General features: G+C 40.8%; 1 protein-coding gene across 4 annotated transcripts in view; it reads left to right on the forward strand.

The window, feature by feature from the left end:
- Positions 1–27,696, forward strand: part of PPP3CA (protein phosphatase 3 catalytic subunit alpha) — a gene marked incomplete at both ends in the record, with an annotated part of 194,898 nt that overhangs the window by 81,278 nt on the left and 85,924 nt on the right. For all 4 annotated transcript variants that reach the window (XM_081999450.1, XM_081999451.1, XM_081999452.1 and 1 more), the window contains one exon: positions 2,798–2,998. In XM_081999450.1, the coding sequence (XP_081855576.1) occupies positions 2,798–2,998 (201 nt within the window). The remainder of the gene's footprint in view (positions 1–2,797; positions 2,999–27,696) is intronic.

The raw sequence follows: 27,696 nt of genomic DNA on the forward strand, positions 1-27,696 counted from the left end.
GAAATAGTGTGGCCAGCAGGAGTAGGGAAGTGATCGTGCCCCTGTACTCGGCACTGGTGAGTACCTTGAATCCTGTGTTCATTTTTGGGCCCCTCGCTACAAGAAGGACATTGAGGTGCTGGAGCGTGTCCAGAGAAGGGCAACGAAGCTGGTGAGAGGTCTGGAGCACAAGTCTTCGAGGAGCAGCTGAGGGAACTGGGGTGGTTCAGTCTGGAGAAGAGGAGGCTGAGGGGAGACCTTATAGCTCTCCACAAGTACCTGAAAGGGGGTTGTGGCGAGGTGGGTGTTGGTCTCTTCTCCCAAGGAACTAGCGATAGGACGAGAGGAAATGGCCTCAAGTTGCGCCAGGGGAGGTTTAGATTAGATATTAGGAAACATTCCTTTAGTGAGAGGGTGGTCAAGCATTGGAACAGGCTGCCCCGGGAGGTGGTGGCGTCACCATCACTGGAAGTGTTCAGAAAATGTGTGGACGTGGCACTTGGGGACATGGTTTAGGGGGCATGGTGGTGTTGGGTTAATGGTTGGACTTGATGATCTTGAAGATCCTTTCCAACCTTAATGATTCTGTGATTCTTTTTCTATGTTGCGTTATTAATTGTTTATAGCTCGTGTATTGCAGTCTTTCTTTTGAGGGTCTGCTGCAGATACATGTGAATGACACTGCGTATAACCTCATTTTTGTGAGTGTCGTGGGACAGGCTTAACTGCAGTAGCTGTGAAAAACAGAGTGAGGTTTTGGTCTTTAATAGCCTTCATCTTATCATAGAAGTACCACTCAAAACATAAACTAATTTAAAGCAGTCTAGGAGTTCTTGTCAATTGAGTGAGAAGATCCTAACAGACCTGTGGCAGGGCTTTCCAGAGCTGAGGACTGTGTTTCGTCTTCATTGTTGGTTGTAGGTGTCATCACTTCAGGAGAATTGCGGTAGTGTTGGGGATGTCATAAACTTTCACCTTCTCCCCCTTTTGTCCCACTTTTAAGTCCGAGAGCAGTCAGGCTTCAGCGTACAGCAAAGACCCACGTTCATTACTGCACCCCAGGCTGGGTGGAGTGAACGGACTACTGGAGCTAGGGCTGAAGAAGGGGTGGTGGGGAAGAACTGAGTGAAAACCCAGCGTTTTCTGCAGATGTTTGTGTTTAAAATATCTGTGGAAAATAACTGCACAAAGTGAAATTGTTTATTTTCTGCCCTGTTGCTTTTGGTCGTGTAAGTGGAGAGTTCTTGTCTGGGGCTTTAAATGACGTGTATGATTTGTGGGCTGTTTCTGAAGTATATCGATGGGGAAATGAGACGCAAATTGAGGCTAACAGACGTGTTGATCCCCGGCGTTAGGGTTTCGTGTCTCACAATGTGGCAGAGCTGCCAGCAAGACGCAGGAGACGAGGCCCCTTGGCAGGGACGGGGTTGCGCCCTTGGGTGCAGCCAGCCGAGAGCAGCCCTGCAGCCCCTTCCTCTCCCCGCTCGGAGCTGCAGAGTGACCGGACCCACAGGGATCAGCGTGATTACCCGGTGGCTGGCGAGGCAGGCAGTGCCTAATGCCGCTCTGGTTGCGCCGCGAGGGAAAGCGGGTTAAGCCGGGATAACGCTCCGGCCTCACCCTGGCAGCTGACGGCATCGCAGGAGCCCCTGAAGCTTGCCGTGCGCCTCGGCCCTTACGTGGCGGCAGCGCGCAGCTCGCTAGTCGCTGCCCTGTTGCTAGGGCAACCCGCCGATCTATTCGTGTATTTCCAACTGCAGTCTTGATACATCCTCTGCCCGGCCTTTGCTGGGGTGGTCTGTTTGGCTCGCAGGCGCGCTTTGAAGGGCTTCAGGTGCTTCTCGTGTAGCTAACTGTTACTTACACGGGGCAGACATCTCCCGTCCCCCTACCCCAAGTCGTTAGAGAGAGGTCCGTCTTGGATTTTAGCATTGGAGTGTATATGCGCGTGTCCCTGCACAGAAATTAAATATTGCACCTGTTTGTGCATTTTGTGCTCTTAATGGAAGGGAGCATTATATCAACGTTCTCTAGTGCAACTAGAGCAGTTAAAGCTCCATTCCCTGCTTTCCCTAATATTCCCATGCCTTTTGGGAGGCTTGTTTCAATGTATCTACCTGTAAATATGGCCTAAATCTTCCTCTCAATTTTTTATAAGCATGAATAAGTTGTTCCTGCATGCATGAATAATGTAGCCTACGGAATACATGCGCTTTAATAGTATGTTTCATAATCTATGTACAAGTTAAACCACAAAATATAAGAGGCAGTGGAAAACTCATGTTAACACTGTTTTGCAGCAGAGATGTCTTTTGAAATGTGTCATTATGCTGGTGAGGGGGCTGGAGCATAGGTCTTATGAGGAGCAGCTGAGGGAACTGGGGTGGTTCAGTCTGGAGGAGAGGAGGCTGAGGGGAGACCTTATCGCTCTCTACAACTACCTGAAAGGGGGTTGTAGCGAGGTGGGTGTTGGTCTCTTCTCCCAAGGAACTAGCGATAGGACGAGAGGAAATGGCCTCAAGTTGTGCCAGGGGAGGTTTAGACTGGATATTTGAAAAAATTTCTTTACTGAGAGAGTGGTCAAACATTGGAACAGGCTGCCCAGGGAGGTGGTGGAGTCACCATTACTGAAAGTGTTCAAAAAAACATGTAGACGTGGCACTTCGGGACACGGTTTAGTGGGCATGGCAGTGTTGGATTGACAGTTGGACTTGATGATCTTGAAGGTCTTTTCCAACCTTAATGATTCTGTGATTATCATTAATAGAGGCTTTACTCTAAAAAGTGACCAGATATTTTTGGTTTTTTTTCCACTCAGCTGTCCCATTTCCTCCAAGTCACCGGCTCACAGCTAAGGAAGTGTTTGATAATGATGGAAAACCCCGTGTGGATATCTTAAAGGCACACCTTATGAAAGAAGGGAGACTGGAAGAGAGCGTTGCTTTGAGAATAATAACAGAGGGAGCTTCAATTCTCCGCCAGGAAAAAAATTTGCTGGACATAGATGCGCCAGTCACAGGTCAGTATGGAGTTATGATGATGGAGGGGATGGTTGCTGGTTTGGGACATGTTAAGTCCCATTAGTGTATGCATTAGTGTATGTGGCTTCCTAAGGAGCTGAAAAGCAGCTTGAAAATCATTTGTTCTCTCCAATACTCGATTCTCTCTTTGTCTGCTACCAATAAGATAATGGAGGCCATCAAGCAGCTTGTAAATTAGAGGAAAGGATCACATCTGCTGAGGCCTTTCTGTTTGTAAGGCAGAGAACATTTTTAGTTTTTAGGAGAAGGTTAGAAGAACTTTCTTAAACTTGAAAAGTTATCTGGCCTTTTGCACCAGGTATTAATTCCATAATTTTCTAGATGTCATTTACCACAGTAGCACTGTTCAGACATACAGAGAGCGTTAGGCTCTGAAGGAACAATGGTGTCAGAGTAAATGGAAGTTTTAATTAAATGCTAAGGAAAATAACGAGTGCAGCAAAAAGGAAAAAAAAAAATAGCAAAATACCAGTTTGTGTTGCCTGGGGGATTAATGAATTGTGCTGGTTGCAGAACCCATCCTGCCCTTAACTATCAAACACTACCACCTACTCATTAATCCTCAGGAAATGCCTTATACTTTGAATTTCCTTCTCTAATTGTCTCCTGCCTCTGACTGCATTCTGAACATATGAATGCATTTACTTGCTCTAATGTGCCTCCTCCCCTGTTTTGTTGTTGCTATCGGATATGAATGCATTTTTGGCAAGAAATCAATCTGTGGCATAGAAAGTTAGCTCTGGGGCAAAAGATAACTAATTCCAGCCAGCTTAAACTATGAAACCAAACTACAAAACTTGGTTTAAGAAGGCAGGTCCTTTTGTCACTTTTGTTTTTCGAGAGTCTTGACAAAAGTAAAAAATAGGTTCATCTGCTGCAGAAGAAGGGTTACCAGTCTTTATTATCAGTACTGGTAGCATTCACCAAAAACTACACAGGAGCAGCAAAACCTTCTCTGAAACTGAAGACCATAGTGTCTGAAGTAGAATAATGCACAAGTTATTAAAGCTTGTAATTTTAAAAATGACGTCCAAATAGGGGATTGTAGCTTGACCTGGAGAGGTAATGTGTATCATCTTTTATGTAATAATTAGCTTGGCATGCTGTTGTACAATTCTGATTAAAGGATGTCAATCATGTTGCAGCTCATAGATGAATAAAGGAAATGGGACAAATAAAAGGAGTATACTGACAATAAAGTTCTACAGGCATTTTGTTTGACACTTTCAGGATAAACGGAAGAAGTTGTAGAGGTGCAATACTATTGTCCATAACTGAGTGACAGACATGCAGAAATTCTATTTTTCTGTGAATTTTCTCTTGTTTTGACTGTGATTCTTTTTTCTTTTTTTTTTTTAACCCATTGAGAGATGTACACTGGAGGGAGGATGGGTCTGGTGTGTTGTGTCCTGACTGATTTCCATAAGTCCATATTTAATGTTCTCCCTTTTTAATTATCTCTTCAAAAGCGTTTAAGAAATATTTTTTAAAGGTATAGGAATTTTTCTGAATTGTATTTTGGAGATTAATCTCCTGAAGGTTACCCCATTGTATAATACTGGTATAATTTAAGTCTTTGATTCTTTTTTTCAGTTGAGCCTACATCTTTCTTTGTTCCTGCTTTTGAAATTATTCTCACGCAGTGATTGTGATACTGCAGCATTCTTCAGGGTGGCTGGTAGCTACTCTTTTTTTAAGATAGCATAGGAAAGCTGGGCTCCTAATGCTTGTTAGCAGGGTAGCTGAGAAGTGCTAATGTTCTGTATGAACCAACATGAAAGCTGGAGTTACAAAAGTGATCATCAAAAGAAGGGAAAAAATAAGTTGTGAAGGGGAGGATGGGAAAGCTTGTGAGACATGTTGTTGTGGGCCTGACAGTTTTCTTTGTATGAGTAGTATGACAGCAGATGACTGGATTAAGAGAATATCAATTGACCGATGATATGAAGTGCAAGGTGTACGGGCAATCAAGAAATAACTATGGAGTAGAGGAAAGCTTTTTTTCCAAACATATGGAAGAACAAACAAAACCACTGATAGAATGGAGAAGAAAAAAATTTGGATTTTAGCCATTGCAAGCAGTCGTGTTACAGTGACAGTCATAAATCATTGATATAGCATACTTTGTGGGAGATGCATTCATCTTTCAGAAACATATCCCTGTAGCTGGTTAATGAGATGATCATCAAAAAGGGGAGAGATAGAAGAACATAACTGTTGAAGTAAGAGCACTGTGGATTAGTACCGTGACATACTTGATAAATGTTAAAGAACATGCAAAGTTTTTTCTTAAAGCCTTGTGCAGCCATCCCTCAGTTTGAAATTTCTCTTCTGTTTATTTTAAGGGGTGAGATAATTGTCCTCCGAAAAAATATCAGAGTTCTGTTTGTAATCAAACTCATGTGGAATAAAGTGGGTACATAGAAGACCTGGATTTGAGGGAGACTATGATTTGTATAGTGGGGCGGAGGCATGGAAAGAGCCTTAATGTGGAATGCACAACCCATTATTTTACATTTATGTATAAAACTTACTCTGTGCCTGTGGTTAGCTAGAAGCACTGATGTGATTCTCCTTTTGAGTTAGTACATTTTGGTTTCAAATTTGGCAGGGCCATAAGCCTTTTGAAGTATAGCTGATGAATTCATTGTGACCTTAGCTCACATCCTCATCGTTTGCTGCACGCATACGTATGTGCGTGCATTGTTTGCTACAGTTCTGGCTTAGAACCAAGATGAGCTATTCCTGCAGTTGTTACACAGGGCTGCTGTTCGCTGGGTATGAATCTGAACAGAGCCTGAACTAAGAAGAGACTCCAAGTACTCTGCTTTCAGGACTCTTCTTACATCTGGGAAATGTTGAGGCAACTTTTTCTTGACCTGTGAAGATGAGTTGGAAAGGATGAAGAGAATTGGGTCAAAAAAAGTGAGTGTATTGAGGAGAAGGCTGAAAGTTGGGATGAAAAGTGGTGACAGGGGCTGCTCAACAGATGACAAGTAGGTGGTTGAGACTGGCCACCTGACTTGGAGACAAGAATATATGATAGAGGGGAAAACCTTGGGAGGCAAGGAAATGGCCAAGAGGCTGCATTAGAGGTTGACAGAGGATGGCTGGGCAGGCAAAGTAGGAAGATGAGCAAGAGGTTGACAGGGTATTGGGACTAGCTGGGCAAGGCACGTGGTCTGGGAGGAGAAGGCGCACATGGTGGGGTGGGCCTGGCTGCAGAGTGACAGCTGTGGTAGAAGCAGTTACCAGTACAGACCTCTCTTGTGACTGGCAGCAGTGAGGGGCTGGCACAAGGGTTGTGGCGTCATCTGGGTGTCCAGTGTGGGGGAGAAGCAAGCCAGGCACCCTGGCCTGCCAGCATGCTTTCCAGTTGCCTGCAGCAGCATGGGGAATGTCCATGCCAGCCTTCACCCACCAGGGAATGGGCAGACGGTAAGGGGACAGGGAATCACTTTGCACAGATGGATTTTTCCTGACTTCTTCATCTATACCCTCTTCTCTTGGAGGCATGTGGTCTTCATCTTAAGCTTGTGGGTTTAATGAGGTGGATCTACGACTAGATCACAGCTGTTCAGTGTTCAGAGGAAAGATGTCTCTATGGCAGCCCTAGAATTTCCAGTCCTGTTTTATGTTCATAGCAATATAATGACACATGGAGAAATGGGCTCCTTTTTAATTGTTTTTTTCTAGAAGGCTAAGGAAGTACATTTCTGAACCTCCCTGATGACAATATTTACTGAAGCCACACTCCAAAGAACAGTTGGGAATGCCAGATTTTGAATTGCCTGGGTAGCTTTCTGTGGCCTTATTATATAGTTTCACTATTATACAGAGTGATTCTGGCCAAGTGACATAGACTACCCTTTCTGTGATGACTAACTAATTACCTGCTTGTTTTTATGGGCCCTCACGTTCAGATCTAAAAATCTTCAATTCTTTAAGTACTGAACACTCTGAACTGCATGCCAAGCGCATGTCCCTTTGACTTCAATGCATGAGTGACTTTGTGCATGAATATATGTGTATACTTCTGTATATTATAGAATTATCTATAAAATGATAAGTTCTTTGGGTTTTTGAATGTGTTAGGTCAGAAAAACGAATTTAGGTAAAGCCTTTGATGGCAGTGTTCCCTTGGCTCCCAGTCTGTAAAATGGACCCTTTAGCTACCTGTGTTTTGAAGACAGTAATTCACATGTGTCTTTTGAAGTGATGAGATACTGCTATACTGAGTGGTGTTAAAAGTATGTGAGCAAGCTGATCGTACTGTCTTCAGAGTAAGGTTTGTAGAAGTTTTGTAACTTAAGTATATTTCACACAAGTGAAGAGAACACAACTTGAAAGTTACTCACTGCATGAGTCTGGTTCATTCTGTCCACTGCATGGAAAAGAGGAGAAAGTGACTATATAGTTAAGGAATTTGTAGCATAATGCATATGCAAGAGAGGTGGCACTTGAAACCTTAATTCTGTTGTATCCTGAATATGGAGGTCTTTTTTGACAACGTTTGTGGTCTTCACTTTAGTTACTAGGTATGTGATTTATTGACATTAATAGGCCTCACTCAGTTCACTGGTCCTTTTCAAAGAAACCAAACCTGCACTTTTGGAATGCGATAAATTGTTTTCCAACATCTGCAAAAATTACCAGCTACAAGAGGGGCTCGGATTAAAATACAAGAACCCAAAGGTCATATTGCAGAATTTGATTTCAACAGCAAAGTACCTGATGACAACAGCCAATTCTAGCTTCACAGTTAGATCTAATTTTGAAGTTGGCCCTGTTTTTAGCAAAGCAGGTTGTGCTAGATGACGTTTCCACCTTAACTTTTATGTGATTTTAATTTATACCTCCTTAAATGACATACTTAACTACAGGGTGGACCTAGAACTCTAAGTGGTATATTTGTCTAATATCTATCGTCGTGTGTCTTTGCTTTCACATTTTGGATTATGTTTCTTGAGGATACTGTTACATTTACAGACACATTTACGGAAAATAACATGATATTTCTTGCACGTGTGACTGCTCAAGTGAATAAGCTTGTAAGAGATGTGTGTTGGTGTTTTTAAGGTAAGTCTTTTTCCCTGTTGATGACTGTTTTAAAAGTAATAAATATGTGCTCTGTTTCTTCTTGTAACGCATGACAATTCTCATTTTGTGTACTCAGTGTGCACTCTGTTGGTTAGTCTCTGCCCATCGTTATTAACAAGAGATTCCTCTAGTAAACTAAGACGACAAAAGCCCAAGTCATATGCGTCTTTATAAAACTGTGCTTTTTTTGCATGTGGTACTTACATGTAACGTATGAACATTACCCAGGTATCTGCCTACATACAGATGTTCTCAATTATGTTTTCATGGGTGTCACCACCAGCAGTGGCAAAGACATCAGTTTCTGGCCTGGTGACAATAGGCAGGCCATGTGCAGGCACTGGGGGCAGCATCTGTCAGTCCCTGATTTAGGAAAAAAGGGAAAATAGGTAAAACAGGCATACACTCTTGTTCTGAACCTTTACATGCTTCATTGAGAAAGCCCTGACTGTGCTGTCCTGTGTTCAAAGCTTTCTGAAATGCCCGGTGCATGCAGCTTGGTATGTGAAGGTAGGTGAGCACTGGATAAGGCAGAATAAAAGCTGCTTGTTGCAGTGTAGAAACTTCTATAAAAGAAAGGGAAAGTGTCTCAGTCTCTGCAGGTCTTTTCCTTGGCCATATTGTTTTCTTCTGCTAGTCCTGGTTTTTGCAGCTCCCACGTTTACAGATGTGGTAGATCCAAGGAACCCCCTGTTGCTTGCAGAGCCTTCCTTGCTATTCCCTTTGCATTGCCTGATGTAATGTAACGTAAGGTAGGGTGCATGTGCATTTCCAGTAGGGATGTAAGCACTAACCTTGTGCATGCTGAGGGGGAATAGACCCACTTGCAGTTTCCTTGTAGTGTCTTTGGGTAAAAAATTCCATTGGCTTGGTTGAATATTGCAGCAGTACGGAAATATAACTTAAATACTTGAATCGTTTGTAATGTTTGTGTTGTAGCAAGCATGCTGAGAGCTTTTGCAATTCAAACTCTAAATTAATGTGGGGGGAAGAGGTTGTAGGCATCTGGGGATAGCCTGTGTGGGGACAATTGTGACATCTCTGGTGACCTTCAGAGACTTTTGCTGCATTACAGGTCCATAGACACTATAGAGGGAAAGCCCTTTCCTGCCAGCATGTGCCTTTATGACCTTTGAGGCTTCCAGATATTCTTTGGGTATGTTATTCCATGGGATGGTAGGGTCTTCTGGGCCTGAACATTTCATGTTCCACGTACATTTTTCCTTTGCCCAATTTCTCTCATTTGGTAACATAAAGTAATATTAGTAGGTTGCTAGTGCTCTGCAAGTTAAAACTTCGTAAACATCGAGAATTTCTTGCTTAAGTGATCAATGCTAAGGCAAGCTAATGAAAATATTTCTGCCCACATTATAGTAAAAAGGCAATAACTTTTAAAATCGCATCAAACTGTAGCACACATAAATGATCTGATAGCAACTGAAGAGTCAAACTAAAACAGTTATTTCTGATTTTTACCTTGGAAGCAGTTTAAGATAAAAATCCAGCATGCAAAATAAACAAAGATTGCTTATTAGGGGCCTATAAGTACTGTAAGATGGCTCTGTATTAGCACAACATTAAAGTTTGTCTGAAATTTAACATTTTGGCAAAAGTAATTTTAGTTGAAGCTTCTGTATTTCACACTTAAGTAATTTAATTTATACTGTAAACCTAATGTACCATGATTACTGTTGAGGAAACTACTGAATTTCCAGGACAGTGTTATAACTGACATATTTACTTATGTATTGTGAAAAAAGCATTTACATAATCAAATTGCAAAACTTCATCTTGAGTGGCTGGTGTCTTCAGACTCCCAAGTCTAAAAGCTTTAATGCTGGTTTGTGGTCCAGATGCCTGCAGCTTCTGAGGGTAAGTGTTAAACAGAAGTATTATTCTTTTCCCTTCTTTGACATACTGCATTCATTAAAGTTATCTTTAGAAAACGTCTTTAATATTGTTTGTGATACTCAGAGTAAGTGATGGGGTCTGCCCTCCGAACAGGGTGCTGGTTACATATGAAACTTTTTTCTGTATCTCAGCCAAGTAGTGGTATCTAAACCGTAACTTCTTTAGCTGCTTTAACTGTATTGCTAGTCATGCTGAAAACATGCTGGTATTTTGTTCATTCTAGCCTTAAAATGCATGAGAGTCCCAAATGTTCCTGGTATAACAGCATCAGTTTGAGTTTCTGCGTTATAGTGGTATGCATTCCCTGCGTGGACCGGTAACACCTGAGAACCGGACACATTTCAGCAAATTATTGCTTCCAGAATAAATTGCCTGCAGTTAATTCTCCTTCATCATAGGAAAATTGACTTTGGCTGCAGTGAGGTAAATGTTAGTCTGAAATAAACTTTGACTTCTTTCTTTCGTAAATACCAATGCATGATCTCATTTGCATGAATAATATGACATTTCAACAGAATGGGTTGAAACCGTGGAAGAGGAGGAAAGGGAAAGTATCAGCAACACCATCTACTCTTGCATCTTTCTTGAAAACAAGTGATAGTCCAGTTCTTTTTACATGCCGATATAAGGCAGATGTGTTCTTCTCTGACTTAATAAATTAATTAGACTTTATGAAGAAACATTTGACATAATTTTAAAAAATGCGTTAGGTATATTCTTAATGTACGCATGAGCGCAGTTTGTTGCAACAGTTATTTCCCTTTACATGTCACTGTTGAATATGTTATTAAAAGACAGAGAACCTACATGTTAAAGTCGTGTTAAAAATAGTTTGTTACACACATACTGTTGAACAGCTAAAGTGAACTTGATTGGATCCTTTAATTGGATTGCTGATTAAAACTGGCAGTGCTCCAGCTATTTTGCATGCTTTATTGAGAACCCATAATACATCAAATCACGTGTGGCTTAAAAACCGGGACTTCTGAAGGAAGGTGAATATGTAAGGCTGCATGTATTCAAATTTTTTTTGTTCTGTTCTTTCCATAAATGCTTCTGTCAGTTCCAGATATGGACTGAAATATGCCTGCCTGCATCCCTGGGAGAACAAAGCGATTACATCTTGTAGCTTAATTGAGCTGCTTCAGACATTAGCATCTAACATTTTGGCAGAGCTGATGTTTTCTAGTCGCAGCTGCTTAAAATCTATCATTATAGCCAATACAGTGGACACTACAGACTGTATTCTTTACAACTACCCCACTTGTTCTTATAAATCTATAGTTAACTTGCTTTGGTGCAAAAATCATAGTCAAATAAGCCAAAGTGAAATCATGGGATCTGAGATGCCCTTCAGATATGGAGCTTAATTTGATGCTGTGAAATGGGGGATCAAATTTGGGCTTGAAGTCAGCACAGAAATTGCATTGATTAAAAAATAACCACCAGCAAAAATACAAAAACAACTGCTTGCAAATACCTAAGTCTTTAGGACCTTGTTTTTACTGTCTTTTACTTAGTGTGTGGGTGCTTCTTCATCATGTAGATACTGATGGCACAGTATAGCATGTTAGCATTTCTTCTAGGGCTATTCCAAGAAGACATAGTACATCATAGTAGTGGTGTTTATTGTAGCTTCTCAAAGATTTTTGTGAAACTTGTAAATCAGGCTTTTTTGTTTGCTTTGCAATTATGTAGTCAGTGGCACAACTTGAGTTAGAACTGGGTAGTTCTGCGTCTTTGACACTAGGACTCTTTTTTGAAAATAACCATGATGTTTGCACTGTGTAATCCTCATTAGAAAGAAAGAGAGCCTTTGTTCTTGCCTTTCATGTTCTCTTAGCTTTGCCTAGTTATTCCTCCTTTTGATTCTGGCCTCAGGTTAATTTAACTCAATCTTAGGTCGTAGTTTATATTGGCAAGGGGTGTGGGAATGCAGTGGGATTGCTGCTGAAATTGTAGCCACCCACGTTCCTTCCTCCCCTGTTTTGGATGGAAGAACTACTGAAATGATTAAGACCTAGAAGGGGGCAGAGGGAAATTCCAGCATGTGCTTGCCTTCACCCCTCAGCAAAACAAAAATCTACCAGTCGCACACAAACCGGCGTTCCCCACTTTATGCGTGTGTGTGAAATAATAGAGGATCATGATTTATAGGTACATGAGGCTGGAAGAGGGATTGCTTCTGTCTCAATCACACCATACCACAACAGCTGTAGATCAGCCGTAGCGTAGAAATCAAGCTGGGAACACCTATGGGAGAGAAGAGGAGGAACTGGAGGAGTGCAAGGGAGCGGACTAGTAGGAAGAAGGAGCCAAACAGCATTTTGTGTCAGCTGATCATTGCCACTTGGAGGTACCACTGCGTTCATCTGATCTGGGAATCGCTGTACAGGTGTGTGACCCTGTTGTATTACAGTCCAGTTGTGCTTTCGGAGCTAAGCCATCTCTTGCCTTCATCTGTACTTCATGTTTGTGTGTCTAACCTTTCACCAAAACCTGACTGTGAAGCACTGGCAAGTGCAAAGGAGATAACTAGCAGGTTTGTTCTTAAGAGATGTTATAAACATTCTCTGTCATCACTTAGGAAGAGCATAACTCAGAGTTATTAGAAGCTGGAAATGATGCTTATAGGAGGATGTTCTTCTGGGGTGGGTTCTTCTACTTCTGCCTTTAAATGCTATTTCTAAAAAAATAGGACTGGAGCTGAGACAGTTTATAGGCTGACATTTATAGAATAATTTCCAAGTGTATATAATATTCTCTGAGAAGATTTTGCCTTTTTAAATGAAAACAATCTGCTATAGTTCAAAACATTTTAATTAGCTTTTAAAATTTTCATATTTTTAAATTGTCTTTATACTCTATAAAATCCATGTTCTCTAAATAAATGCACCAATTGTGAAGATTAATTGTGCTGAACAGGAGCATGTTTTCAATCTGCAGTTGATTTCAGAAAGTCTTGTTAAGTGTCACGGGGATTGTGGCAATAGTGTATGTGACTTGTACTAATAGTGTGTCAAGCCGTAACATTTTTTTCATTATGTCATTATGTGCCTTTTTTAGGGCATCAAATCATTAAATGGTGAATTTCTAGTTGTTCCTTGGTGCTGTCTCCAGAATGACTGTGTTGGCTTCTGCTTCTCTCTCCTCTTAGGTTTGTGTATCTAAATCTAGTTGGAATTCATGTATTGATACCACTTGGGTGCTAATTACTTCCTGAGAAAATATCCTTGATAAGTGAGGAGGATCTTGGTCCTCATCCTCTGATGAAGATTCAACAAGAATTGAATTTTCAAGAGAAATCTAAGTCCTATGCCGTTTTGTCATTCCTTTTCTTTGTTGCATAAATAATTCCTTGAGCTCAGCAGTTGTATTGAAGCTTGTGGTTTGCTTGGTTTAAGTCAATGTTGTTCCTTTTTGTGAGTTTTTTTGGATTCAGCTACATCAGCATCTTTAAAGCAGGAAACCCAAGGACACAATGGCAATGGATTAAGCTCTGATTTAAGAGCCTGTGGCTAAGAATCAAAACCAGCTTTTTGGTGCCCAGCACAAGGGAAGGTGCTGCAGAGAATCCTTCTGGCACAGTAGGTGTATCAGCATCATTGCTTTCGGATGTTACTTCTGAAAGTTGCCATGTTGAATATTTGACAGTCACTCGTACTCCCCCTTCTTGTTCCAAATCTACCTCTGCAAGTGGAAAACATCACAAAAGTATTGCTTCAGTCAAAATAGGTTGAATTCAGAAATCAAAATGAACTGCTTTACTGGAGGAGTTTATCCAGCCAGACGAAAATTTTTCTGAACAATCAAGGAGTTAAAATTGAGTGAACTGTGTCAGATTTATTCTTTATTAACCTGTATTAATAAAGAACATTCTAAAGTATCATTTTTAATCTATAACCTTAAAAAACAAAGAAAACAACCCACAACGCATTCCAGCTCATCTTTCAGGCATGTTCTCTTCTGTGTCTGGTGCTCTCTGTACATACAGCCCGAGAGCTGCAGGGCGGCAGCGTGGGCTGGGGGCATTGCTGGTGGCCATAGACATCAGTCCTGTGACGTCAGCCTTTGATGAAGTGGCAGTGCAAGAAGACTTCTATTTTCTTTCTGCTTGGTTGCTTTCTGTCACAGGCAATAGTCAAAGTTGTCTAGAACAATAAATTGTGAAAGCTAATGTTGCTTCTTTGTTCCACTTCATTTCCTTTGGCTCTTATGAGACTTTAAGGGGGGGGAGAAGCAAGCCTCAGTGCGGATACATAATTAAAAGTAAAGAGAAGTAGACCTAAGAGCTGTTTGTGAGATCAGCCTACATACTTAAAACTCCTACACACTTAAAACTAGGTTATATTTTTTTCCCAATCTCAAAAACTCAAAGTTGAAAGGGTAAAAATCCTTTGAGGAGAAAATACAGTAGTAAGAAAATATATGTGTCTAAATGGCAGTTAATTTTTAGAGCCTATGATAGGTGATAGCCATTTCACAAAACTTTTACTTTAAATGAGATTAGCGTGGTAAGCCAGTGTTGAATAGAGACTAGGTTGTGCTCTAAGTACAAAAAAGCAATCATTGTTAAGGATTTGGGAGTGGTTAGTATGCTATACTTGTTATTTTAATGATTGATTGCAGCAAATTAAAAATAGGTTTGTATTCTACTGATTGTCTTAGAATTACTTGGTGTTTGGGGGGTTTTATTAAGGTTGTTTTGGTTTTATTAAGGTATCTGCTACTGGAAATGGACTTGCTCATTGTAGTGGAAAAACTTGATTTCCGAACACATGTAGAGGTTATTTATGGCCAAAACTAGCTCTTAATATAGAGGGCCAGCATCAAATGTAAATAAATCCTATGTAAATCAGTAGTCCCCCCGTGGAAATCCAATGGCATTGCACCTAGTGCACCTAGATTTTAGTCTAAAATTAGAGAAGAACCGTTAAGGAGATCTGGGGAGAGGACACCAAGCATAGTGCAGAATACTTCTATGGCTCCCTGAATCCTTGTTGAGGGAGCAAATGTATCCTCACTAAACTCATGATTTTAGCAATGCAAAATGACTTTCAGATCATTGGCACCCATATAGGTGTTCAAAAGTGCTTCTGCTTCTTGTAGTATAGAGGCTTGAGTCTTTGGAATACAAAGGCTCTATCATATGCGCGATCTCCTGAAGGCATGAGCTGTTTAAAATTTAACTGGTTGAAGATGCCATCTGGTGGTATGCCTTTGATATGTCGGACTGCCTCATGATGTGCGTGCCATCAAGGCCATATATTCTTTAATGTGCAAGAGAGAAAGAATAGCCATTATGGTAAGGCCAGAATGCAAAGATCTCCAGTTGTTGCTGTAGGCACAGGCTGGAAGACTGCCACAAGCTTGTGAGAGAAGATAAGCATAAGCAATTAATGCAAGTCAGCCTTCTATTTTGAAGCCTGATTTTTCTTTTTCTAAATAAGCAGTTGGGAAAAATTTCAGGTTATCTTACTTGGGGACACAGTGGAAAATAAACTGGATTTGTGTTAGATTGAGATGACAATGAAATGATGAAGATCTGCCACCTTTGCCTGGTGCAGATTTTTGTGGCAGAAGGAAATGCATATCAATTGAATAAGCAAAAATTCTAAGTTTTTACATTAGTTATCAAACCTTGTTCTGTATGTGTTCTAAAACATTGAGGGCTGTATTTTTTTAATCTATAAGAATATCAGGAATATGAATATCTTAGTTTATATGTAAAGCTTTTTTCTTTGAGAAGAGCTTTTAAGGTCTAATATTAATTGAATGGGTGAAGGTTAAAATTTCGTAGCAGTAACAGTTTTTCACTGTGCTATTGAAGCTGAATTACTCACTTTAGCTAGTTTAAACAAAATCAAAGCATTAGCCTGCCAAAAGACATCCATCTTCTCTTACATTTGCAAATTCTTTTGCTCTTATTTCATCACACTTTCCCTGGGCATCAGTGACTTACTCTCCAAACTAAATCTTTTTTTTCAGCGTAGGATTTCATTCAGTGATGAAGATAATGTTATTTTTGTTATGTTCTTCCTACATCAAGCCTTTTCCTTAAAATCACAGAATAATTTAGATTGGCTGGTCCTGCCCCTTGCTCAAAGCAGGGCTAGCTTCAAAGATAGATCAGGGCTACATTCTGTTTTCTCAACTAACCCATCTTCCTTGCAACTTTCACACATTCCTCCTTCCCTCTTAATACCATGTTTCTGAACAGAACTCCTACTGTTCCAACTGTGTAGTGAGGGGGCCATCATGTTCTTCAAGCATCAAGATAATCCCTCTTAATGTCTGCCCCTATTTTATCAATTATTCACATTGTCTGTTTAGCTCCAAGAACCTCAGTGACTCATCTGAGCTCAGACTGTTTCATGCGAAGCCTCTGAAACATTTCTTTGACTCTTCATAGAAGGGGAACCATATGCAGTTCCTTTTCCCTTCTCCCCCAACCCCCTTTTAGTGACTTTATTCTTGAAAAATCTGTCCTTGGAAGAGTTGTTCTCTGAGCACTAAGTTGTCTGTCTTTTCTCAAGACCAGGTCCTTTCACATGTGCTTCCTGGAACAGGCAGCGTTGACATTTAAGCTATCATTAAGAGCTATTACTCTGCAGTGCCTGACAGATGATTATCCCCCATTAAGCTTACAGAAGCCTATGGAGGAGAGCGTGGAGTTTCAGGGGCTGTTTTGAGTGCCTGCAGTGGTTTCATCTGTACCTTCCTTGACCACCTACCCTCTCTGTCTGCCTTTGGACTCATAAAGTATTGCTTATGAAAGACTTTGAAGAAGGAGTAATAATGAAGAGGATCCATCCACCTGATGTGTGATTGTCCCAACTGAAACCTTGGCCTCAGTGATAGCTGATACTTAAAATATGATTTTTATGTCCTCAGGACTACCCGGACACAGAATCTGACTTGCAAAAGATCTGCCTGGTACTTTTATTTCATTCTGAGGTGGCCCAAATCTCTTCAAACTTTTGGAATTGTAGTGTTTGATTCAACTCATATTACTATTTTGGGGCATGGGGGTATAAAAAAAGGACTTCCCCAAAGTTTTTATCTTCAGGGAAAGCATGGGAAAAGTTACTTCAGTAAGAAGGGTATGCTTCTAGTTGCAAGAAATTCATTCATATTGACAAGAATTTTGTGGAAAATACAGGTGCTAATGGTTATTTTTGATTTGATGTCTGTTCTGCTGCGTTTTCCTCTTCTTTTTTTTTTTTTGTGCTTGTGAACTGCAAACCTTTTCCAGTAAGTAAGTAGTTATATCTAGAGGGCTAGAGGGTATACCATATGTGATCTCAAAGCATGAGTGTTACATCTGATGAATGTGCTGTGTGGGTGCTCTATCAGTTGTGAGGCTCTGGTGTATTTGCACGCATACAGGGGAATCATGTCATTAACCACATTAAACTGAATAACACACAGCCTCCCCATTGTTTCTCTTTATGGGTGTAATTAGATGCTGAGAGAACTATAGCAGGAAACAGGAACAGTTTCCTCCTGCCACCCCTCAAACAAGTTTTCAGTTCCAATTAAAATAAATTACATTTTCAACCAGAAGAGATTACTCACATGATATCTATGTCATTTAGAAACAGGCACAGAAAGGTAAATATTAGGAAGCAGAAAGTGGAGGAGAATAATTGAGAAATCCTAACCAATAGAATTCAAAAGCTGGTTCTTTGAATTGCTCAGTTATGCTCCAATGAGAAATTTCTACTGGAGGTTGAGTAACAGGGGCAGAGGAAGCCTCCTCACAAGATTTTGGGTACTAGAGATTTCTTTAGTTAAACTGTGTGATGTGCATTGACACTTGGACTGAAGAGTAAAGTTTTATAGTTTGTTTTTGTTTTTTTAAAAAAACTTTATCTTATGAGACTACTTAAGGAAGAAGTAATATATGACACATTCCGCCCAACACCTTCCTATTTTTATCTATCAGCTGCTCCAAGAGTGCATCCTTTCCTGCACTGCTGTGGCAATAGGACTTGTAAAACAAACAAAGAGAAGATGACCCTTTGTTATGATGCAGTTAGGTGGAAGGATAGGGTTTTTTAATTATTCTTTTTGCTGAAACACCATGTTTTTCATGTCACAAGTAAAACAGTTGTATGTTTTTGAAAGTATCAATAAGAAATGAGAAGAAAAACCACATAGTGAAAATCACATGAAAAAGGAAAAGCCTAGTCTTTTGGGCTATGAGGAAGTTTAAAACTAAGATTATATTTGCTTTCTTAATTAATAAACTACATAAGGGAAACCAGCAATCTACTTGGCAAACATTGTCCAGTATAGGAGCCTTTTATCCTCTTCCTGAAGACAAAAGAATGGGGGAAGGTGGTGCAAGAAAAATTATTAGAGACAAGACATTTCTAATTCTCTGTAATCATCCTATGCTTCCAGTGACTTTTAAATTTTCTGCTAGACATTAGGACAAATAATGGCTGTCCTTTTAGATTAATCATGCAGAAAACTTATCCTACATTGCAGGAAAAAATGCTGTCTCCTCACCTGTCCTTAAGTATTGTGGCTCCTTAAGGTGGTGTAGACATAGTTGTAAAGAAACCTATAAGTAGTGTATTAATCTCATGGCTTTCCATGTGTGGAAAGTCTTCATTTCAGTGGCTCCTTAATCTGCATCTCCATAGTAGCTTTAATGTACAATACGTAGCTGTAATCCTTCAATATGCTAGTGAAACCATGAGGGGGATGTGGTCTGGGGAGGATTCTTGGATCAAACAGAAGGGAGCAAGTGTATTTTTGAAGTATCGCACAGGTGTATATTTTTCAGTAGTTTCTTATTCTGCAGATGCAGTCAAGCTGTGTGAGTGTGTCTAGTGGAGGAGGCTGTAGTTCTGGACTGAAAATCTGAGCTGCATTTGGAAGATTTGATGGCAGTTCATGTCTCTGCAATTGTGTGGTAAACTTTGAAGTAAAAGCCTTGCCATGACAATTCAATTGGAAAATTAACTACACAATATGGAAGATGGCTCATTCTCCTCCCACTTCTTCCCCATGCTTTCATCTACAAAAATAGTGTAATTCCTGGCAATCTTCTTATTTTCTCTGCAATTTTCCATTATCCTTGATGATATTGGAAAAAGTATAAGTCTTAATTGCTTCCTTTTTTGAGATATATGAAGAGATTGCTTTTTTTTTTCCCCTTTCAATATGCGCTGTCGCTTTTTGGGGTTTAAAGTTAAAATGCTGAGACAGTTTTGTAAAATTGGCTGTAATAGTAAATTCCACTCATTACATAAGGAATTTGGAGCATGTTCTTGTACCGTCACTACCGTTAGTTTTCCAGCCGCATGGCTGCAAATACCTTTTCTTGGCCTGATGCAATCACTGAATTATTATAATAATAGCATTATTTGTGTTGTCGGTTGAAGAGAGTGAAACAAATCCTGCGGAAGGTGTTTCCTCAGGTGAGTGGAGCTGGGCATGTAGGTCCTCCATTTTCCTTTCACCTCCTGGAATCTGAGCCAGGGTAAGTGACCCTGTCCTCCAGCGTGGTGGTGGCCCCTCCAGCCGCGCCGGCGGTCGGTTTGGCTGGCTGGGGGTTGTTCTGTGGCAGCAGCCTGGCCTGCTCGCCGGCTCTCCCGTCCCCTCGGGCTCCGGAGCTCCCCTGGACTCGTGTTCAGCTGTTCCAACATGCTAAGCCCACTGAAATTTAACCTGGCAAAAATTACTTAATTAAATACAGGGCTTGGCTTTTTGCTGCTTTAGTATGCTGAAGCGGTTCGATTTGCTCGAGGGTGACTGAGACCAGGAGCCGGCGCGAGGGGGACTGCCGTGGCCAGGAGCGTGATTAGCTGAGGCTGCCATGAACCCTCAGGCTGAAATTACAGCTGCTTATTAGGGAAGCTGAAGGTACTCTGTCATTTCTGTGAAATAAAGTGTTCTCCTGAATGCTCAGGAAAGAGTAAGTACCAGTACAAGGTAAAAAGTCAAATGTATAATCTGGGCATGTTTAATATGCGTAGCCAAAGGATGTAATGCTTTTTCGTTTTTTTGTGGTACGATATTTAAATTATAGGAGAAATGCAACATTTCTTGAAAAGTAATTTCCTGTGGTCCTTTACTACTACTATATGGAAAATTTGCTGATATTTTTCCGAGTATTGCAGAATAATCTTAGACTCAGTGTTTGAGTCATCCTGTGTCAAATGATCTGTGATGCTTTTGTCATCAAGAAATTCAGTACAGCATGACGTTTCTTCACTATGTTTTCTATCTGGTAAATATGCCTAAATTATACTCATGACATTTGCTCAAAAGATGAAAAAGTTGTATTTGTTTTCATTGAAATAATTCTCTGTGGAACAAGTGTAAAGGAGGGCAGCTGTTCACTTCTAGGCTTAAAGAAAACCTGAAATCAGTATGTATGAACACACAAGATACAAAGCTTATACTTTGAGTTGGGTTTCATGCACAGCTCAAATGTTGTGTATGTTCTGGTTTAACCCCAGCTGGCAACTAAGCACCACGCAGCCACTTGCTCACTCCCCCGCAGTAGGATGGGGGAGAGAATCGGAAGAGTAAAAATGAGAAAACTCATGGGTTGAGATACAGACGGTTTAATAGGTAAAGGAAAAACTGCATGTGCAAGCAAAGCAAAACAAGGAATCCATTCACCACTTCCCGTGGGCAGGCAGGTGTTCAGCCATCCCCAGGAAAGCAGGGCTCCATCATGCGTAACAGTTACTTGGGAAGACAGACACCATCACTCTGAATGTCCCCCCCCTTCCTTCTTCGTAACATTTTGTTCCAAATATTTTGCCCAGCAAGCACCTTTTAGGCATCTCCTAATTTTGAAATGGCATACGTGCAAGTAGGGTTGAAGTAGGTATTTAGGTTACTTGTTGTCCCAAGGTACTGTACAGCCTTCCTGCCTTGGGTGTTTCTAGAAGCCAGAGAAAGTTATACTGAGTTCTGTTTAATCTTTTATTCCATGAGGTAGCTACAGTATGTAGCAATAAATATCACAGTGAACTAGGCGTTAACGCTGCCTTGGTTCCTACATTAGAAGCAACTTTTTCTGGGATCTAATGTGCCTTTTCCATTCTTTATTTTATTTGGTAGCTCATTATACACTGCTTGGGCAGACAGTATCGCTCTTGGCAGCTGTTTGCTGTTCTTAGTTTTGCTGTTCTTAAGTAGTTTGCTGTTCATAGTAGCTCGTTGGCAGCCACCTTTTTTTTGGCTTTGCAACAACACTGACTATGGAAGTGTCTGCTTGTGTTGGTCCCTAACGCAATACAGGGTGGGTGTGGTTCTGTAGTACTGAACATCTTGCTTGTAATGATATTTTTGTCACTATATTGTCTCCAGAAGAAGAAGAAAACAGTTATTTCTGCTAGGCTGAGTTAAGCCTCTGGTAGCTGGATTGAGCCGTGAGCTCCAGGGGCTGTACGGGGTACGGTGGCTGATGACTGTTGTGATTGTGCCGGTGACACTGCGTCTTCACACAACAGTTTCTGGGGAAGGGCAAAAGGGTGGGTACCTGTTAATTGCTGGGAAACTTAATTTATTGGTTAATAGCTAATTGGAAGCTCTCTAAGGAAGACTACTTCTGAAGAGCAAAACAGTATTTCATTTGTGTGGTTGACCTGGGAAGTACGTGGGTCAATGTGTTTATTCCTTAGTCTGAGCATGCCTGGTGGTATTGCTCTTCGGCGTGTTGCTATTACCCTTCCTTAGCATTGGGTCAAGCACAGTCAGAGGTTGCAAATGTGATTTTACAATGTTCAGTATAGTCACGTCAGAACAGATGAACCCTCAGTGGTATTTAACACTGGTTTTGATTGTGTTTGTCATACTACATGTGTATCTCTCTGTATATTTTATTCTGTTCATTTGGGCTGCTGTTTCTTACCAGCAGAGGTGAGGAAGAGCTAAAGAACGACTTGGTTCAGATGCTTGGTTCAAATTCATAGAAATTAATTTGAAAGAAATGCACACTTCTGGGAACAGCAGGACATGTTTGCTCTATCGAGTGGCTAGATACGTTGCTCTAAGCTTTGTGACGAAGACTTACAAACCCCATATTTTAAAAAACGTTGAAAATTGTGTTGTATGGCATTTTGTGTTCACTTGGAGCACGTGGAGGCTTGATGCTTTATTCTTTGGTAAGGTATATTAATTTGATGTTTGTCAGAAAGCTTTTGGCAGTACGTGGCTCACATGGAGTACTCTGTAGAGGTGGAACGGGACATGGAAGAAAACATGTAGTTTGCTTATTTGCTATTCAGAGGAGCACAATGTCAAACAAGCGATACAAATAATAAAGGTAGCGTTCGAGAAAACAGAAGATTTCAGGGGTTAAAAAGGTAAATTGGAGTGGATTATGAACTCTCAGGAAACAACACCCAAGCAAATGGTAGGATTGAAGACTGAGTTAATTTCCTTGTAACCTTTTTTTTTATTTTCTCCTTCTTTTCCCCTCAGGATTTCTGTATGATAGATGCAGTGGGCTGTCTGTAGCCAAAGGATTTTAGAAGGAACTCTGCCTAGTTCTTTGTTTCATCCTACTGAAATGGAAAAGGATTTCCAAGGGACAGAATCCGGCAGATGTTAAAAGGTTTTGAAAAGCTCCCTGTTCATACATGCTGACTGGATTAATGAGGCACTTCCCAGCTCAGAGCACAATTTTTATGTGCTGTTTATGTTTTTAAATTAAAAAAAAAAAAAATCCCTTTTTAATTCATCCTCTTTTCATAACTATTCAGTTTACCTGTTCAAACTTCACTATTGAATATTCCTTATGAATTTTAAGTTAATTTAGAGCCTTCATATATATTTTCTAGGTATCTGCTCCAATGAGAAGTCAGCGGTGCTGATGTGAAAGGATCCATCAAATTTCTGCAGAAGGCACTGTGGAGAAATACAATAAATTGAAACAAAATAATAAAACTCCTTGATTACTAGATACTGTAGTAACTAGAAAGCGTATATGTAATGTATGTTTAAAAACACAGAGAATATTTTTGTTCTATATGTACATCCTAAGTAAGTGGAAGTACTGTGAAAAAGTACTCTTTTTTTAATTTTATTTTTTTATTTTTAATGAAGTTGCTTCCACCCAGGTGGTCAGCATCTAAAACCTGTAGAGCAGATGGTTCTCTCCAGGAGAGTGAAATGCAGAATTACAGAGTGCAATCTAATGGTGCCAGGCCATGCAGGACAATCTGCTGCCTGAGCTTGCCTTAAAAGCAGAACAAGAACAACCCATAATTCACAGATAAAAAAATAGCCACAAGTCAAAGTGGGGCAGAACAAAATTTACTGGATTATTTCTCGGGGAACACGAAGAAATACTTGAATAGCAGCAGGCAAGAGTGGATTTTAAATATATAATTGTGCTTGAGGTTAATTCACTGCTTTTACCTATTGAGTTGCTGAACAGTACAGTGAAGAAGGACGACCGCTTTTAAAAGCCATGGCCCCTTTCCTGTGATAAGCCCATAAATATGTGGTTTGCCGAGCACCTGGCATGCAAATAGATGTAGAAGGAGTGCTTCTGTTCCTGGCCTTACCGCAAGCCCTGTAAATCTTGCGTTCTCCTCTTTCTCCCCTTCTCTGAAGGCAGTGTCCAGTCATTTTTGCAGTCACATTCATTTATTTGAGGGATTTCTTTCCTTTCTGTTGTGCTCTTTAACCTGCAGAATTTCCTGCAGATAATATAACTGTACCTTGTACCAAAATGGTGGTGCTTCCCTTCTCAATGTAGAAACATCTTTTTCTTTGGCCTTCAAGGAAATTTCCTGTCTCTTTAGCAGATACACAAGCGCACGTTGAAAGACCTCTACATAAGAAATTTGGGCTTGCTTCCATGAGCTGCTTCTTTCATCTCCTGCAGCACATCTGCATCTTGCTCTGCCCTTGGGAGGCTTAGGATGTCCTGTCTGAGAGGGCAAATGGGTTTGCATCTCAGAGAATAGGCTACAAAGGCAGACAAGTGTTAATATCTCTGTAGCAAGTAGCTTGGTTGATGAAAGTCTGTCAGCAGATGGAAACTCAACTAGGAATGAAAGCGAGAAGGAACGTGTCTTGCAGCACACCCTGGCTGGAGAGGATTCTTGAAGGGGTGCATTACATCAGTTCTTCACATGATTAATGGCTGTTGTTCCATCCTAAAATTTAAGATGAGTGAGGTGTTTTTCCTTTTGAATTAATTCTGTTTGCAGCAATAAAAATTCTGATGTGTAACAGAGTGCTTTGTCTATGCAGTTGTCCTTTTCAAGCAGCTGATGGTTGAAAGAATAGAATTAATTTATAAGCACGCATTCCTTCTACTTGGGATGTTTTTTTTTATTTTGCTTTTGTGCTTCCTTTTGCTCATATATGTGTGAGACTGTCAAAAAGTAATTCAAGTTTTTATTAGTCTTGCTTAGGATAAGACTTTTTCCTTGCTCCTATGCTGAAACATCCAAGAGAGAGCAGGTACCAATGTATTTTCTTCCAGGGTTGAACTTGGGGCCCTCTCCGCTCTCTGTCAGTGTTACACAGGACTCTTGTCAAAGCTTTGCTGGTGGTGTCCTGTTTATCTGACTGTAGATGACTCTGGCAAAAGGCAGGTGGTTGTGGGGCTAAACGCAATGCCGAAACACAAGCCTCTTCCTCAGGGGCTTTTTGTGCGTGCACTGACATGACGACTTTCTCTTTTTGGAAAGACCTTTGTCTTCTGCACTGAAGTGGGCGTCTGCGTTGCCCTGCCTCTTTGGCTGTGTGTGAAGGAGAGGAGGGCTTGGGCTGGTGAGTGGGCTTCATTTTATCTGGATATCCGTGGCAGAAGAAGGTTGTTGCTAGGTGTTTGGATGTGTCACTGTGTCAGTGAGATAGCAGAAATGGAGACGAAGCAAGTGGGGTTAGTGTCCCTGATGTGATGTCTACACACAGCTGACATGGAGCAGTTAATTTGGAGGAGAGTCGTGATGACAAGTTGACATAGATGCTAGAATCTCTTCTAAGAATCAAATTTGGTCATGTATTTAGTACCACCTGAATTTACTGTAATATTGAATTATTTTAATCTCTATCATCTGAGCGTTCATTATTGTAAATTATTATTTAATAAAAGAAGTAGCGAGCCGTGCTAATCAGATTGCAGTACCATTATGCCAAGCTCTCTGCAGTCATCTGGTAAAAGATAGTTTCTGCTTCACAAATTAGTCTGTCCCACTAGTTCTTTGTTGTCTCCTCTGTTGTTGTAGGTTTTTGGTGGTGGTCGCTTTTTTTGCTTATGTATAATAACTGATGCTGAGTAATCAATGTAAGAATTTGAGCTAAACTCTTTTTGTACTACATTACCCATCAAACTTTCGTGCAGATGCACTGGACAAAAGGAAATTACAGTGTTTATATATTGCAGTTTTCATTACCAGCCCAGAGTGAAGATACCATTTTTAAATCCAAATTATGTTTAATCCTTCTAAAGAAAGGATTATAAAGTCTTTTCTTTTACTTTGTGTTGCCCTGATCTTGAATGTGGTTTTTAAAGTGACTTTGGCCTTTTGCTTTGAACTTACGATTGTGTGGGCGTTGGGGAAGCAGCGTAGTATGGTCTGGCTTTGCTCGTTCCAAAGGAGAGTAAGAGTGTTTGTCACTTCATATGACTGGACATCTTTTCTTGGGGCATAGAGAGGGGGAGAGAGGAGGAGAGTGGAAGGTGGAAAGAGGTAGCACATGTACCTGATACAGTCTGTCAATATTTCTTGAGAAGCAACAGTAATTGTGCTTTGAAAGTCACGAAGGACAAGAAAAGGGGGTTCAAGCCTTCGTAGAGTAAGTTTAGTTTTATTTCTGTATAAAATGTAATGTAATATAAAATTAAGTATATATGAGGAAAAAGGAATCGGGATGTGGGGATTTTTTTTAAATTCAGGTTTTCATTATCTATAAATAGGATTCTCAATATAGACTAAGAGTGTTCTTTTAATTTTTATTTTTTTTAAAGAAAGGGTTTCTCTCAACGAATACATGTATTTAAAATTGACTTGAGGGATTTCTGAATGTGGTGGAAAAACAATCTTGCTCTTCTTAGAGTATTGGTTTACATTGTTCTCTCATCCTAATTGCTAGTGCACACTGTTACTGCAGTAGGATATGTACACCAAATATTTATGTTTAGTCTTTTTAAACGGAAACAATAAAACATGCTGTTCTTGGAAAACCACCTAAAGAGCATAGAAATGGGTGATTGGCCATTGCTAACACATGCTTTGAGGAGTATGGTTTAGATCCTAGTGTCTAGTTGAGATTGCAGGGATGCCCCAGAATTTCAGTAGCTTGTCACTAGGGCAGGGTGCCCCTTTACCTGGTACAGCTATAGGTGGGGGAGTTTTGAGCGAAAGGCATGATATTTACTGAAAACAGTAACTGAAATGATAGTAGAGGAATCCCTTGTCCACTACTTTACCTTAGGTGAAGGGCTGGTATGCCTAACTGCACGTTCCCCAGCAGATCTAACCAAACAATGGGGTTTGAAATAGCATTGTGTTAGCTATGGAAAGTGTTTGGTTTTTTGACAAGAGTATTTCAGTGTCTTTGTACTAAATGGTATGGAGCTAGTGCCTCTTATAAGTTCTGTAGTTCGGTACAAGCTTGTTTCTAGAAGAGTTAAACTTTTTTTAAGGCACGAGCTCAGCAGTGTGGGTGGATGGCCCATGCTGCTTACCACTGCTGAGGGATGGTCTCTGCTGTGGGATGGCTCTTGCTGCGGAGTGGAGTTGAAGAGTCTCTGCAATTCCTTGCCTTGGTGTCGATGTCAAGAAAAACAAACCAAGCCATAACTCCTCTCTCAGATCACCTACGGAGGTGTCTGTCTCACGTTGTGTAGCTGGTGCTTTTGTCACGTAGGTAATGCACCGTTGCTGGCAAACGGTACGCTCCCTTGCCAAGCTCATCGTGGGCAGTACTTGGCTGTTGTGCAGGTGTTTGCCCTGTGTCTCTGTGGTGGCCGTGTCATGCCAGATGGCTGATGTGCCGCTAGGGAACTTGACCTGCAGCTTTGGCAGTAATGTCTGCAGCAAGGTCTTTTGTCTGAAGTTGCACCAAAAAGAAAATAAGGTTGAAAGGGATAACCAGCTGTCGAGAGTTGCAGTCATCTTCCTGTGCAGAGCCTCTCCCCTGTGATAAGTGCTGACTGGCAGGATCAGAGTATGTGTCAAACCTGGGATGACCTCGAGCACATGGGTTACAAACATTGGGGATGACCAGGGACTTCACAGATAAAAGAGCCTGCCCTGAGACGTTGCAGCAGCGTGCGAACAGGAGACCACCTTGCAGGGTGTTTGGAAGAAGTACGTGGCTTTTGCTGTCCGTCTGGGCTTTTGCCAGCTGAACTTTGGCCATCCTAATGAACCGTTAGCTGATGAATCCTTGGCAACCAACTAGATGCCAGCATATTGAGTCTTCAGGTAGGAGCTCTGCCCTACGGGTAGGAGGGTGCTGTCAGCACACCTTTGAGACCTTGCCAGTCTTCAAGGTACAATCAATTATTTTACATACGGTTTCTATCAGTAAAACTGAAGTAAAGCAAGCTGTTAGTATTTTCTGGGAGCATGTACATATAACTCATGGCAGGCATATAAGAAAAAAGAGGGACTTCTTTACTGTGCTTCAGTGTAGCTGCTGTGGTTCACCAGAATTCATACAT

The sequence above is a fragment of the Phaethon aethereus genome, assembly GCF_964289735.1.
Source record: "Phaethon aethereus genome assembly, chromosome: 4".
Classification (NCBI taxonomy): domain Eukaryota; kingdom Metazoa; phylum Chordata; class Aves; order Phaethontiformes; family Phaethontidae; genus Phaethon; species Phaethon aethereus.